Source organism: Dermacentor variabilis, chromosome 9, assembly GCF_050947875.1.
Source record: "Dermacentor variabilis isolate Ectoservices chromosome 9, ASM5094787v1, whole genome shotgun sequence".
NCBI lineage: Eukaryota > Metazoa > Arthropoda > Arachnida > Ixodida > Ixodidae > Dermacentor > Dermacentor variabilis.
In genome coordinates this window covers 118,288,925-118,303,161 of record NC_134576.1, presented here as the reverse complement: position 1 = coordinate 118,303,161, position 14,237 = coordinate 118,288,925, and the positions used below count along the sequence as shown (strand labels likewise).

The following is a 14,237-nucleotide window of genomic DNA, read 5'->3' as shown; positions in this document are numbered from 1 at the left end:
ATTTCCCAACTTTTTCTTTTACTCCCCCAATAGTTTGCATGTAACACGCTCATTGAAAAAAATATTAAATATAGGCTCAATTTCATGTAGTCAGTGGAGACATTTCATAATAAACTGTATTTCGAGAATGACAGTTTTTCTTGCTATACACGAAAGTCCCGAGTAATAATTCTCTTGAAGCATGACAGCAAAACAAATACAAACTACAAAAAAATATGCACCGATGCCCAAACTCGGCAGTAAGCGGTGAGATAGGTGCGCATGACTCGTTAACAGTGATTGAAGCAATGGAACCTGTGGCTGGATCGAGTAGGGCTCATTCTTCGTGATGTTAGTATAAATTCGTAGGGTGAGCGCAGCTCAGATTTGGGAACTTAAGGGGTTAAAAATATCAACAATACACAGTATGCCTTCACCACCATCGCCATCGGGAACACAAGTGTCCACCTGATGTCTACGCACTGTGCTAACATGTATAGCAGGTTCGTCACGCATTGCACATCTGAATGTCTCTTCCTTTAAGGGCTGAAACAGTCAGCATTGATAGCTGCATTTTTACTTTTTGATGCATGCAATGTATTCACACCGTGCCCTGTGGCATTACCATGGCGATGACCTCAGCTGTTGATGCTTATTTTCAACGCACACAGCATGCATCATGTGGAGCTTCCTGTGGCATCCAAGACGTCAGGAACTCTGACTAAGATGACGTCTGTTGAGATGTGCCAGTGCCCAGTTGGCTATGCGGGCCTCTCCTGCGAGGTAAATATTCTGTGTCTGCGAATAATTTTTTCATGGCAAGAGGGAAGAAGTGTTAACATCTCGGAAACAGCAGGAAAGAGAGAAGTTTTTCATTTGTTTGTTGCTTCTTCTGGCTTATTTATATGTGCTTTTTATGTGTGATTGAAGACCACATAGTCTTCAATCTGTTGTATACATGATAGATAAGGCATGAGGGGTTTAATGCAGCACTTATACTATGCATTGAGTTTCACATTCTTGTTTTTGTGCGCACGAATTCAGTAGAATGTAACACATTATTTTTGGCTGGTGAAGGATTTTGGCAAACTAGACACTGCATGCAAGGAGACAGCTTAAGGGCTCTGAATAAACATGCGCAGCTGGAAATTTGACTATTTGCAACTGCTATCAATTGAGACCCTGTTCTTAGCTGAAAACTAACCGGTTCAGACAGATTCAGGTTAATGCTGCTAAATTTGCAGGATGAAATACAAATGCAGAGCGGTGTAAAAATAGCGAGATAACATGTGAATTGACTTGTTTCTTTTGTTGGTTCCAGCTCTGCGCCCCTGGCTACCGTCGAGTCAACAACACCGTGCTAGGCGGGCGCTGTGAAAAATGTGACTGCAACAACCACGCCGACTCGTGTGATCCATACACTGGCAAATGTGATGTAAGCCACCCACAGTTTCTCCATCTGTTTTATTTATTTATTTATTTAAAAATGTCCTTACAGGCGTCGTATGAGGCATCGGGTAAGGGGGGCATTACAGCAGTATTAAAAGAGTATATAGGGCATAGAGGGGCAAGTATATAGGGGTTCTCACTGTTGCATACTTTTGTAACTGCTGCAACGTGTTGATGACATTGCACAACAAGCAATATGCAAGTTGATGGAGGGGAACAGATCTTGTGGCCCGACCTAAGACCAAGGCCTGGCCTTGATTAGCATGATGAATAAACAAGGTGACAGTATAAGTAAGATGTAGGATGCAAAAGGTAATAATGCATAACACTTAATTTGCTGACCATGCCATTGGAACTGTAGAATGTGCATGAAAATGGGTAGATAGTTGTACGGCACATTGTGTGTTACTGCTTGTGATGCTGTGATCGGTAACCACATACTTTGGTTTGGTTTCAAGTAGCGGCATGGTCATGTGTAGAGGCTTGTGTTCACCTCAACACTGCACTTGACATGGTCATAGATTCAACAAGCATGCTCGATTATCGCTTAGACCCCCCGCTGCAAAGCTATAGTTTGCTTTCTATCGGTGTTTTTGAAGACAGGAATGAACTAGCCAAGAGAACCAGGTTTGGGCAGGGCAGTACTTGTGTCGTACAATTAAGACACAAGAAAGAAAAATGTATCATAAGTTGCGTAACTGGCCAGCAAAATATAATGCGAAAGGAGCAACTTACAAAAACAAGTGGTAAATTACATTCCATCTTGCATCTAAGTTTTCGTTGTACGTATAGGGGGAATACACCCACTTTCTCCAACAAATGAAATCTTTGTGTATCATCTTGTTTTTCTTGGCTTTATCCTTTGCATACCACTACAAAACCTGCAACACCTTTGCATCCCCTCCTGCCTTATGTAATGCCCATGGGCTCTTAATTAAGGTTAATTAATTAATAAGCAAAAGTAAAACTGTTAATAAGGAAAATGAAGTCTGAAAGTATATATAGTTTTTTCTTAGTCTTTAACTTCATAGCTTCAGCGATTAAAATTGTGCTTTGCTCAACAAGCTCAGGCACAGGAGTCATGCAGCTGAAAATAAGGCTGCCCTGCCGTGAGAACTCCAAGAGGAACGGGTATATTGCAAAGCTGTGCTTGCTTATTTCATTTGTGCATCACTGTTTGTCTGTTAAAAGGTTGTGTATTCATGCAAAGCCCATTCTAATTTAATCAAAAAAGAGCAGTAATTTTCTAGCTGCAGTGAAGTTTTTGCTGCACGACACTGCACATCTTTGCCCTGCAAAAAAAGTTTTGCTGGTGCTATGCGCGGAACATCCCCCCCATCCTTCCCCCAAAAACTGGCATCCAAGTTTAACTGCAGATAGCAAACAACCACGTACCTTTGGGAATTCATTAGCTGACATGACCAAGCTCTTTCTTATCCAGTGTAATGGATAAGTGGCTATGACATTCTGCTTTTGAGCGTGAGGCTGTGGGTTCAATTCCCGGTAGCAGAAGCTGCATTTTGATGAGGGTATAAATGCAAAAACGGTCGTGGGCAAAATTAACCTAGGGTCTTTGACTACGGTGTTTCTGACAGCCAGAGTGTTGCTGATGGGACATTCAACCAAATTAATTAATTAATTAATTAATTAATTAATTACTTTGTCCTTTCATGTTTAGTTTTGATATTTGTACCCAGACATGAATGATAATGAGAAGCTGTACATTTCTGGTGCAACCTTATTCTGTTATTGCAGGAATGTCTGCACAACACAACGGGCCCCAACTGCAATGAGTGCTTGCCGGGCTTCTATGGCAACGCTCTCCTGGGTTTTCCCGACGACTGCAAGCCGTGCAGCTGTCCTCCGGGGGCCAGTCTGGACGACTTGCCCTCCGAGTGCCGAACAGTCGTGACCCCGGCTGGGGAGAGCGACTACATTTGCCTGGAATGCCCGCCAAACCATGCTGGCAACAAATGCGAGAGGTTTGGCTTGCTTACCACCATTCAGCGCAGTATACCTAACGGATTGGCATTTGGTGCAAGAATTGAAAGCACAACACACACTCATAATATTTGCTTGAATGATCGCTGCACTTGTTGTTAGCGTGATGTTGAAGCGGCGAGAAAAATCCGCAGTAAACTGTCAGATACTGCGCGCCAGTAGACCATGAAATTTACACTCTTTGACCTCTACTTCTATGCCGTGTGAATCTTGTGAGCATTAACGAATCCTTCCTTGAATTTCCCTTGGCTTACTGAAAAATCGGCATAAGAGTATTTGCAGAGCAGTTAATTTGCTTACTGATGTACTGCTTTTTGCTGCTGACAGGGAAGGGTCAGAAGATGTGTTTTAGAACTGCTGCAAACTTTACTATATTCGTAGCACTTCTAAACAGCTGTTCGTGAACATTCAGTCTTCATGAACAATGGTGTGCACTCTTTGGCCAGAACTGGCCCTTGTGTCATTAAAACCCATGAATCGTCATTACAGTGTAATCCAGAAAATTCCCATTGAAAATGTCTCTAACTGAAAAGGAAAGTCGTTAGAAAGGCTAGATCATATAAATTCTTATAAAGTACATCCAATGCAATGTTAGGGTTCTGGTGCCATGTACAGGTGTGCGGATGGCTTTTATGGAAATCCTGCTATTCCTGGCGAGCCATGTCGCCCATGTCGCTGTGGTCCCAATGCCGACACATCGGTTCCTGGCTACTGTGACCACCGTACTGGCCGCTGCTTGCGTTGCCGTGGAAACACAGGTGGCTGGAACTGTCTTGAATGCCTGGATGGCTATTTCGGAAACCCAGCCACTGGAGACTGCCGACGTGAGTGCTCTTCACTATTTAGATGAGTACTTTAATTAAAGAAAGCCCCATTAGCTGATAACTGCGTTGAGAGAGAGTTTACAACATCAACAAGTTTGTCTGTGTCATGATTGCAGAGTTGCCATTCCGAAATAGGATTGATTCGAGAATCATTCAGGTCTTTAGGAGCCCAGAATGGAATGGAAGTGGGAGTGCTGCATCAATGGTATAGGAATGAAATTGTGCTTATTTTATGTGAAATTGAATAGGAAAAGCATTGTATTATTTCCACGATTGTTCTCTTGCATTTACCATGAAAGCATGATGAAAAGACACAAGCATTCAGACATGTTGGGGCATTCGAGCCATGCTATGTAGAACAGAAAAATGCCATTTGTCAAAGCTGTTGCCTTGCGCCACCTTGCTGGAATTGAAAGGAATGGAATTATGATAATATACTTCATTGTATGAAATGAAGTGGTAATGAAATCAACAGCCCCACTCCACACACCTGCTCTGCATTAGTGACCTGGCGAAAAGCATTTTCCTTATTTACAGTGAAGCTTCGTTAAACAGTACCTGAAGGGACCAGGGAAATAGGTTCCCATTATCAGGATTTCCGTTTACTGAGAGACTGAGCTTAAGGGTACACGAGATGCTTTTCTTGAAAGGGGCAGATACTTTATTGCCAACAGCACATAATAGGTGTTGCAGATCTGATTACAAAGCTGCTTCGTACAATGTTTCTACTTGCATTCAGCCGCTGGCTAGAGCTAGCTGCACAACACATAATCACAAAAAGAAAGAAACAGAAAAAGTTATTTATTATAAGAATTGCCATCTTAGTGAAGCAACCACTCTCGAAGTCATCAATGACTTTGATCTTCATCTCCAGCGTGAGAGTATTGCATGTGTGTTTCTCGGCCGCCATTGGAAATGCTAAGCAAACTCCCGATACAGTCATTGACTATGGGACCTCCTTCTGTATATTATTTGTTTTTATAACCTGTAATCTAAAATGAATAAAATCAATTTCAAATTCAATTTCAAACAGCTCATCGACATTGCTAACAAAAAAAAAAAACACAGCTGGCCAGTGCCACGGTAGAATCACACAAACGTTAGCACCACCAAAAGCCTCTGTAACGAGAACATGAACAACTTGCAAGAAAATCAGACAAAGAAATGCGAAATCGGGGACAGGTATCATGATGCTGCTGTGACTGGCTACTCAGTTTTGTTTCTGTAATATCTTGAGTTTTGTTCATCCATAGTTCAAAAAGAAATGTGGTTCCATATAACAAATTTTTTTTCTTGGATTGCTTTAATTCAAAAGCAACCAACTGTAAGGCTGTTGTTCCAATTGAGCGGCAAAGCCATTTCAGCAATTTCCATTTACCAAGATTCTACTGCATGCATTTATTTCAATTCCTTCCAGGCCCAAAAGCATTCCATAAAAGAGTGGTTTTTAGTAACAAATAACAAACACCTGCAGCAATAATTTCGTGCATGGCTGCTTTGAAGCTTGCATTGTCCGGAATGGTGTGATGGAAGCAGTAAGGCAGTTCCAATTCAGACTTTGTTTGACAAGATGGCTCACCAACCTTTAGTCTGTCATCAAAATGGGATGACACATATTAAACTGGAATGTAAATCAATGATGAACAGGCTTCTGTGCGAAGTACTGTTGATGCCTTATTTTAATAAGGGCCAAGTTCTTGCATATGTATTTTCAATATTTGTGGAAAACTGTTTCTGAAAACAAACTGCCGGGCCATTTTTTTATTTATTTCAGCTGTGCACCTCATAACTAACCTTCAAAATTCAGTGTCCGAAAATTATTCCGAAAATATGCGATTTGAATGACGTCATGAAAAATTTAGCTTGCAAAAACGAAGTTAATCAACAGGAAGCTTTATTTGAGTCTTGAAAATAATTCTTACTCTTAAAGCAAAAGAATGTCAAGTCCTTCTTTCTTACTGGCGAGCCTTCTTTGTGCTACATTTTAGGTATACATGGTGAAAAACAAGGCAAGTAACGAGCAGCTTTTGATACATATACAATCAAACCTCGTTATACTGAAGTCACATTCAACATGAAAATATTTTCATTATATCTGATATTTGTCACAAGCATATATCCGTTATGCACTTGCATCAGCGAGCAACATATTTACTTCGTTATACCCGACCATTCGCTATATCCATGTTTGTTTTACTGAGGTTTGACTCTAATGATTATTGCATGTACTGCTTCACTTGTCGTAACTTCAACATTTCTCCATCATTCCAGCATGTGATTGCAGCCTGACAGGGTCTGTAAGCCAGGTGTGCAATAAGACAACCGGCCAGTGTCCTTGCAAGGCCAGCTTCTCGGGGCGCACGTGTGACAGATGTCAGGTGAGAAAAAAAAATTTTAAAAATCGGGGAGTACCAAAGAGCTAGATTTTTTTTTATTATTAACAGCCACATAGCTAACAGACGGTGAAGTCAGTGAAAGCTTAGGGAAAATTAACTGTGACATTTAATTGAAAACTAGAATGAACAATGAAAAGGAAAATAAAGGAAGAAGAAAAGATAACTTGTCACCTGTGAGAACCTCCATGGTGCATGCAGCGCTTTATCAATTGAGCTATGGTGGCAATTGTCTCCCACTTATTTTCTTAGGCATTTGTATATGTGCAGTAAACTTTGCCCTGGGAGTGTTGGCCATTTCCACTCACGGAAATGGTGGCAGATGAACATCCTTTCAACCACCGGCAACCTTAGAGCTGACAACTGGCTAATAAACCCAAAATTTCGCTGCTCTGGTCGCTGGTTACTAGTTCTTATCTTTTTTTCGTTGCCGCTGTGCCTTATCCCTCAACGTTGAAAGCTGCTTCAAGCCTACATCCTTTACTTCATGCACACTTTTCTCTCTTCACTCTCAGGACGGCTTTGGAGGGGCGGAGCGGGGCTGCACCCCGTGTCGTTGCAACCTCCAGGGCTCCGTCTCCGAGCGCTGCGACCCCATCACAGGCAACTGCATCTGCCGGCCCGGAGTGTTCGGCACCCTCTGCGACTCCTGCCTCGAAGGACATTACGGTTTCTCTCTGCACCTGGATGGCTGCAAATGTGAGCTTTTTGGAAGATCACTGATCCGTCGACTGTGCGATGTACTCACAACCTAGAGAGAGAGGGAAGCACGCAAACACCGGGAGGTTAGGTTGACCTTGTCCAGTTTGCTACCCTACACGCAGAGAGGGGGATGGGTGAGTTAGAGAGAGAGAGAGAGAGAGAGAGAGAGAGAGAGAGAGAGAGAGAGAGAGAGAGAGAGAGAGAGAGAGAGAGAGAGAGAGTCTATATCAGTCAAACACACTCTGCAAGGTGCAGCACATCTACGCTTGGGCATCCAAGTCTGTCACCTTCATGTACTGTAGATGAGGTTGTGCGCTGGTGAGCTGTGAGGCAAAGCGCCTAAAACATTTGCAGGCTGATTGTCTAGTCTACTGAAAGCACACTGTAGAGGCTGACATTGATAAGTGTTGAGTATTGATTGCCCTAGCTGCTTAAGTCGGTTGTCAGATGATTGTGCGGCACATTGAGAAGTTGATTATCGGCGTCAATAAGAGCACGGAGTTGACATTCTTTTACAACAGAATGAATGATCTTGGATTTTCTAACCTATATGACGAGCTGATACAAAAGCGGGAATCATGGCAAGCTTACATGTCGTGTTTCTCTTATAGGGTGTGGCTGTGACCCTCATGGATCCCTGAGCCCTGAATGTGACGAAAATACCGGGCAGTGTCCCTGCAAACCCAACGTTGTCGGCCGTACTTGTGATCGCTGCAAGGTATGCACATCTGTTCTGGGTGGTTTTGCCGCTTTCTTATTCCACTTGTTTGAACAACCAGAATGCAGTGCTACTCACAGCATATGCAGGGCTAGATCTGTTTGGAATGCCATTGCATTTATTTCAGTGTTGTTGCAGTTTCATTGAAGACTACAATGTTTGTGGAGTAATGCAATAATTGAAAGCATTGTGCAGTGGCTTAAAGAAGTTGGGCGTTGGTTTAAAGTTTGTTTCACTGCGAATATTCGGAGTTTACTTAAGCATTGTATTTAGACTGGTTGGTGTTGATAGGAAATGCATTCTACATACATGCAAATGGAGTGCAAAATCGCTAGTTCTATGCCCCATGAGCACATTCTATGATTGCTTTTGTTTTCTGTTGATCAGGAGAGTGTGCTGTCCACCAGCTATATATTGAACATGCAACATTGTTAGAAAAAAATGCAAGCTTTTGCTTTACCCAGCACCATAGCACAGTGGCTATGGCATTGCACTGTATGAGCTGGAGGTTGTGGGTTCGGAACCGGTCATGGTGGCCGCATTTTCGAGGGGGGCGGAAAGCTCGTGTACCATTGCATTGGGTGCACGTTAAAGAACCTATGGTGGTGAAAATTAATCTGGAGCCCCCCACTATGGTGCACGTCATAATCAGATAGTGGATATGACACGTAAAACCCCATAATTTTAATTGAATTGGGCATTTTTTTTAAGTAGGTGAGAACAGAATCTGTAAGTGCTAGAACCTTACTCATGTTGTCCATATGTCCGTTAGCATCCTGAATAATTAATTCCTACTGCATTTTAATGCATAATGTACTATTGCTATAGATGTTGTTCTTGTCTTTCTAGAAGAATGTTAAATTTTGGGCATCTTTTGTTTGTGCTGTAAGCACAGACAGCGTGATAATAAAACAAACAGTGTAAATGATGTGATAACCGACTGCTGAATCGACAGTTTGGCCTCCCTAATGAAAATTCCTGCGCATGCTTACGGTTACACAATAAGTGCCAAGGGAAGGGAAGCACAGTTGAGGACGGCAGAGATTTAGGCAGTGTCATTAAGTGATGAAATTCACAGTCATAAGGTGGGGTCACCTGGCACAATACAAAGGTAACTGCCAGTTGGAGATCACTGGGAGAGGTGTCAGTCCTTTTCAGTGGACACAAAAATAGGCTGATTATGATAATGGTGATGATGACAAAACTGTCTTTCTCTGAGCTCGAACTCTAACGTGCAAAATGCATCGCCTCTGTGGCTCTTTGTGTCTGCAGCCTGGGTACTGGAACTTGGCATCGCCTGGCGGGTGCGAGCCCTGTCACTGCAATACGACCGGCTCTGTGAACATGCAATGCGATGACAGGACGGGCCAGTGTCCGTGCAAACCCGGTGTTGGAGGAATAGCCTGCGATGTCTGCTTGCCGGGATACTTCCGATTCTCTCACCATGGCTGCAGAGGTTAGCCTACTCTCTCCAGAATTATTTTGTGGTTGTGAAGTAACTGACACATGTAATTAGGAGGAAGCCTTTAGCTTGGGGCCAACTGCGATTTCCCTATTCAAGCTTAGAATGACAGAAAGCTGAGCTAGTTGGTAAGGATTCATTATGCAAAAAAGAGGTGAGGCGTGCAGATAGGACGCAAGAGTAGAGAAGTGGACAACATGAACGCCGACTATCCTATAGTCGGCGTTCGTGTTGTCCACTTCTCTACTCTTGTGTCCTGTCTGCATGCCTCACCTCTTTTTTGCATAATGAATTCCCTATTCAAGTACGTGTGAAATGCAGAAATTATCTCATTACACAACTACTCAGCAGATTTGAATGAAATTTTGTTGCATTTAAGAGAGTAAGCAGAACTCTGCTGAATTCAGTAAGCATAATTCTGATTTAGGATCTCCATATTTTTTTTACAGAAATTGCCATAACTCTGTATAGTTACAAAAAATTGCAGTACAAAGTTAATGAATCCATAACTTTGTATCAAAAGCACATATAGCAGTTCTGTAAACTCTGTCTATTAGAGCACCTGGAATGGACTAATTTGATGTAAGAGTCTACAGCCTCCGTGAAGCTGTTACAGCGCTTACGAGGGTTCTGCAAAAGTCCTACTCTCAAGTTGGTGGCATACTTCAAAGCAGTCTATAGCAGAAGAATGCTGAACTTGGCTGGTTGGTGCATGTTTAGAAGGGAATCGAACAACGCGAAAGACGGGACGTTGTGAGGGTGACGGACGCAGAGCTGTGTCCTGTCAACTTCGCTGCGTCCTAGATATTGTGCTCTTCATTTTCCCTTTTAAAAAAGCAGTGTACAATACACCGATTTTGCCTTCTTTAGGTATCCTAACAGGTGCATCTTATAAATTATGACATTATTGTTTATTGAAGAGTTGCAGAGTTGTAAACAGGATGTTCCAATTTTATTCAATTCTTCCATTTTCGACAATTATAAAAAAGAAGAAAAAACAATAACAGACTAAACAAAACATCGGTGATTCCTACAGTAGTTAGATTATAACTTTGTCCTTTCAAATGCAACAAGTGTTATGAAATTCAGTGCAGTGGATGTTGAGCAGAACGATTTCTACATTCCCATGTATTTGGATAGGAGCTCCTGAGATAAGCTTCCTAAAAAAGAAACCTGCCACCCCTCCAAAAAATCTACTGAAGGTGACCATTTATTCACACCTGCAGTGGTTTTTGACTCGACGATGATGACAACCTCATTGCGAGGCTTCCTTGAATCTAAACTGGACCTACTTTTGTTCTATAGCTCATACCTTTGTTTTCTTGTCACCCTGATGCCTTGGCATTGCTTGTTTATGGTACAATGCACAAGTGGACACAATCAGAGCTGAAAGAACCTTTAACATTTATTTTAAGAACACACATAGCCAATTCCTTCTATTGTGTTCTTCGTGGAGCTTTCACATCGTTTACTAATCTCTATGTTCTTCCTTGTTTCTTTGCAACTTTGATCAGAGAGTCTGGTGACATTACCTAGACGCTAACTTGCATACTAACTGGATACTTATTGGCTGTGCTGCTTGAAAAAAAAATGTACTGAAAAAAAGGTAGGAGAGGTACTGTTATTAGTGGCCACACGAAAATAAGGTGTGCCTTGAGTGTAAATAATCCCACCGTCGTACCAACTCAAATTGCCTGGCGGCACTAACATCAAGTTGTGCTACAGGGGCCAAACAAGCGAATCTTCAGCTTGGAGCCCAAGTTTAAACAAGATGTCTTTGTTTCTTTCTGTACCCCATGTAGAGGTTACTAAACACGCATACCTCAGCGACAGGATAGGGGTGCACCTCAGTATGTATTCATTCTGAAAATAAACTAGGGTTTCTTTGGGTCATGGCAACAATGAGGTAAGGTTGATTCACGCTGGTGGACAATGCTTGCTTGACCACATCCCTGACAACTAGTTACAATATGCGCCACTTTACCCTTGCCGAAGTTTTGGCTCCAGGCTAAGGATTCTCTTGTTTGGCAACTGTTGATCAGCTCAAGTCTTCTCTCAAACCCTTTGTCTTGTTTAATCAACTTGTGACACATGCTTTGTGTCCTAGTATTTGGTCATAGTGTTCAACGCATTCATGGTTCAACTAACGCTCTCAATAAATAATTTCTGCCGGCTGCCATATCAGATTGGAATGCACTTCCTGACGGTATCGTCAGTGAAACAAATTCTGTAGAATTTGAACTGTTATTATTACACCAGTGTTGTCCAAAGCCTGAGTAGTAGGCCCTTTTATCGGCTTTTTCATTTTCATGTGTTTACTGCGTTTACCAGTTCTTGCAATCTGTATTAATTTGTTTTATCTTTGTGACCTGTGGTTACCGTTTGTTACCCCCCCCCCCCCCCACTTATTTAATGCCCCATCAGGGGCCCTTAAGGGTAAATAAATAAATAAATGATGATGATGATGATGATGATGAAAAAAAAACTTTTCTTTTTATCCATTTTGCTTATGTAGCTTGCGAGCCATGCGAGGCTCCAGGTCACGTTTGCGACGAGGAGACGGGTCGGTGCATCTGTCCCAAGAATACCGGGGGCCCTCGGTGCAACCGCTGCAACACTGGAGCCTGGGGTTACCATCCAGTCGATGGCTGCAAGGTACCGGTATTTTGGGCACATTGGTGTAAATTCAGTTTCAGTTTCAGCTCATTGTGCATAATTGGGTTACGAAATGGAGATTTTTAAATTATGGGGTTTTACGTGCTGAAACCACTTTCTTATTATGAGGCACGCCATAGTGGGGGACTCCGGAAATCGCAGTAGCAGGGCCATCAGTAGCAGTAGCAGTAGCAGGGCCATAGTATCGCAGTAGCAGGACCATCACTAAGTTGTGCTGCGCATAGGGAGCACCATTCTATTCAGCAACACAGACTGTGTGGAAGGGTTCAGACTGCGCTGTAGCCGAAACCATTGTAAACCTCCTCTTACCACCCTCCCCCCAACCTCAACTGCTCTTTGTGGGCGGTACAACATCCAATATTTACAATGAAGTGGCCTGTATATAACAAAGGAGTTCGGGAGTCCCAATCACGTTTTTATATAATGGCATTTCACTGTATCGACATCTCTCAGGAACTGTTTTAGAGGGTGGGGTTGCAGAGGGCGGCTGCAATATGGTTTTGTGGGTGGAGCTTGTGCTGAACTCTTACGTTGTCACTGGGTGTAGCTGGAAAAGCCAAACACACACACTGCAGCTAAAATTTAACTACAAAAACAGTGTGTTTTTAGAGCCATTAGTCAACAGAAAGAATGATTTTGATCTCTAAACAGTGATTGTCACTAGGGTAGCCAGTAGAATGATTACATTGAATGAGAAAAGGAACGAAGGTTTGATATAAATCTGCAAAGTCCTACAATTTCTTAAGATTAGATGGTAATGAATTCTATAGTAATGTGGCTGTAAATTGGCCGTAGATTCGCCTTAATTACTTCTAAAATTTGTTATTTTTGTGGATCTCAATGTTATTAGTTAACCTACCAAATCGCTATAAGGGCATATCAGACAGTTAATAATAAAGGTAGAGACATCTTACTAATATAGCAACCCCTTCACAATTAAGTTATAACTTCTTTCTTGTAGAATGCTGCAAATAAGAACAAACCACAGTACTTCCACAGCTGAATATTAAAAGAAATTCAATTTCTTAACAAAGATAAACAAAATGGCTGTCTTGTTTTATGAGTGTCTTCCTTTAAAGACATGTACACATGCGTAATTTGCAGCTGTGTAGCTGCAACAAGCTGGGCTCCCTGAGTCCCAACTGTGATGAGAACACCGGCCAGTGCCAGTGCCTGGAAGGATTCGAAGGCCAGCACTGTGACCACTGTCGACCGGGCTACTACAACTTCCCCAACTGCCAGCGCTGTGACTGCCACCCTGCCGGCACGGACCCCAGTGCCTGCCAGTCAGGAATCTGCCAGTGTGACGAGAGAGGCCAATGTCCGTGCAAGGTAGAAACGGCCCCATGTTGTGCGATTAGCCTGTCATTCTGAGTTATTGTAAACCTTCACCATCATCACTGTTAGCTTGTTTTAAAATAAATTTTTATTGCATCAGTAGCCAGTGTTATGCCTGCAGGTGAGAGCACACTGTTGAACACTGGGCCATTCTTTCAAGTATAAATTGGACTCGCCTAATGGAGAAGCATATTCATCAACTGTGGCAAGTCTGCTAACAGCACTACAGTACCTGGAACTGTTAATCTCATCAGCAGAACTTTTCAGTCGCATTATTTATAAGGTTAATTGGACACAGGTTGTTTACATAAATCAATTTGTGATGTTGCAGTGGCTACAGAGACACATTAAATGAAGTAAATAAACAAATAAGTAATACATACACACAAATGAATGAATGAATGAATGAATGAATGAATGAATGAAAAAAATCCAGTGCAAAATAAAGGCCTCCCAGTGATCTTTTGTAGTACCCCTGTTTTGCAAGTACCTAACCTACCCTCTGCACGCCAATGTTCTACTATCATCTCTTCATCTTATTCCTTGACACTTTCAAGTATGCTTCCATTTCCTTGGTGCCATTCTGTTACTCTTACATACCTTTGGTTCATTCCGCAGTGGCCTGAAATACTCGACTCCTTCCCCTGAATTTCAACTAGTATAATCTCTTTAGTTCTCAGTGTCAAACTATCAAT

General features: G+C 42.2%; 1 protein-coding gene across 5 annotated transcripts in view; it reads left to right on the top strand.

Moving 5' to 3' along the window:
• wb (wing blister) overlaps positions 1-14,237 on the top strand; it is a 199,509-nt gene that overhangs the window by 87,884 nt on the left and 97,388 nt on the right. For all 5 annotated transcript variants that reach the window (XR_012822763.1, XM_075669111.1, XM_075669113.1 and 2 more), the window contains exons 16-25: positions 651-762; positions 1,301-1,414; positions 3,184-3,410; positions 4,045-4,253; positions 6,525-6,631; positions 7,162-7,345; positions 7,960-8,066; positions 9,339-9,522; positions 12,044-12,183; positions 13,309-13,536. Coding sequence is in view for 4 of the 5 variants with exons in the window: in XM_075669111.1 (XP_075525226.1) it covers positions 651-762; positions 1,301-1,414; positions 3,184-3,410; positions 4,045-4,253; positions 6,525-6,631; positions 7,162-7,345; positions 7,960-8,066; positions 9,339-9,522; positions 12,044-12,183; positions 13,309-13,536 (1,612 nt within the window). In the remaining variant the exon portion in view is untranslated. The remainder of the gene's footprint in view (positions 1-650; positions 763-1,300; positions 1,415-3,183; positions 3,411-4,044; positions 4,254-6,524; positions 6,632-7,161; positions 7,346-7,959; positions 8,067-9,338; positions 9,523-12,043; positions 12,184-13,308; positions 13,537-14,237) is intronic.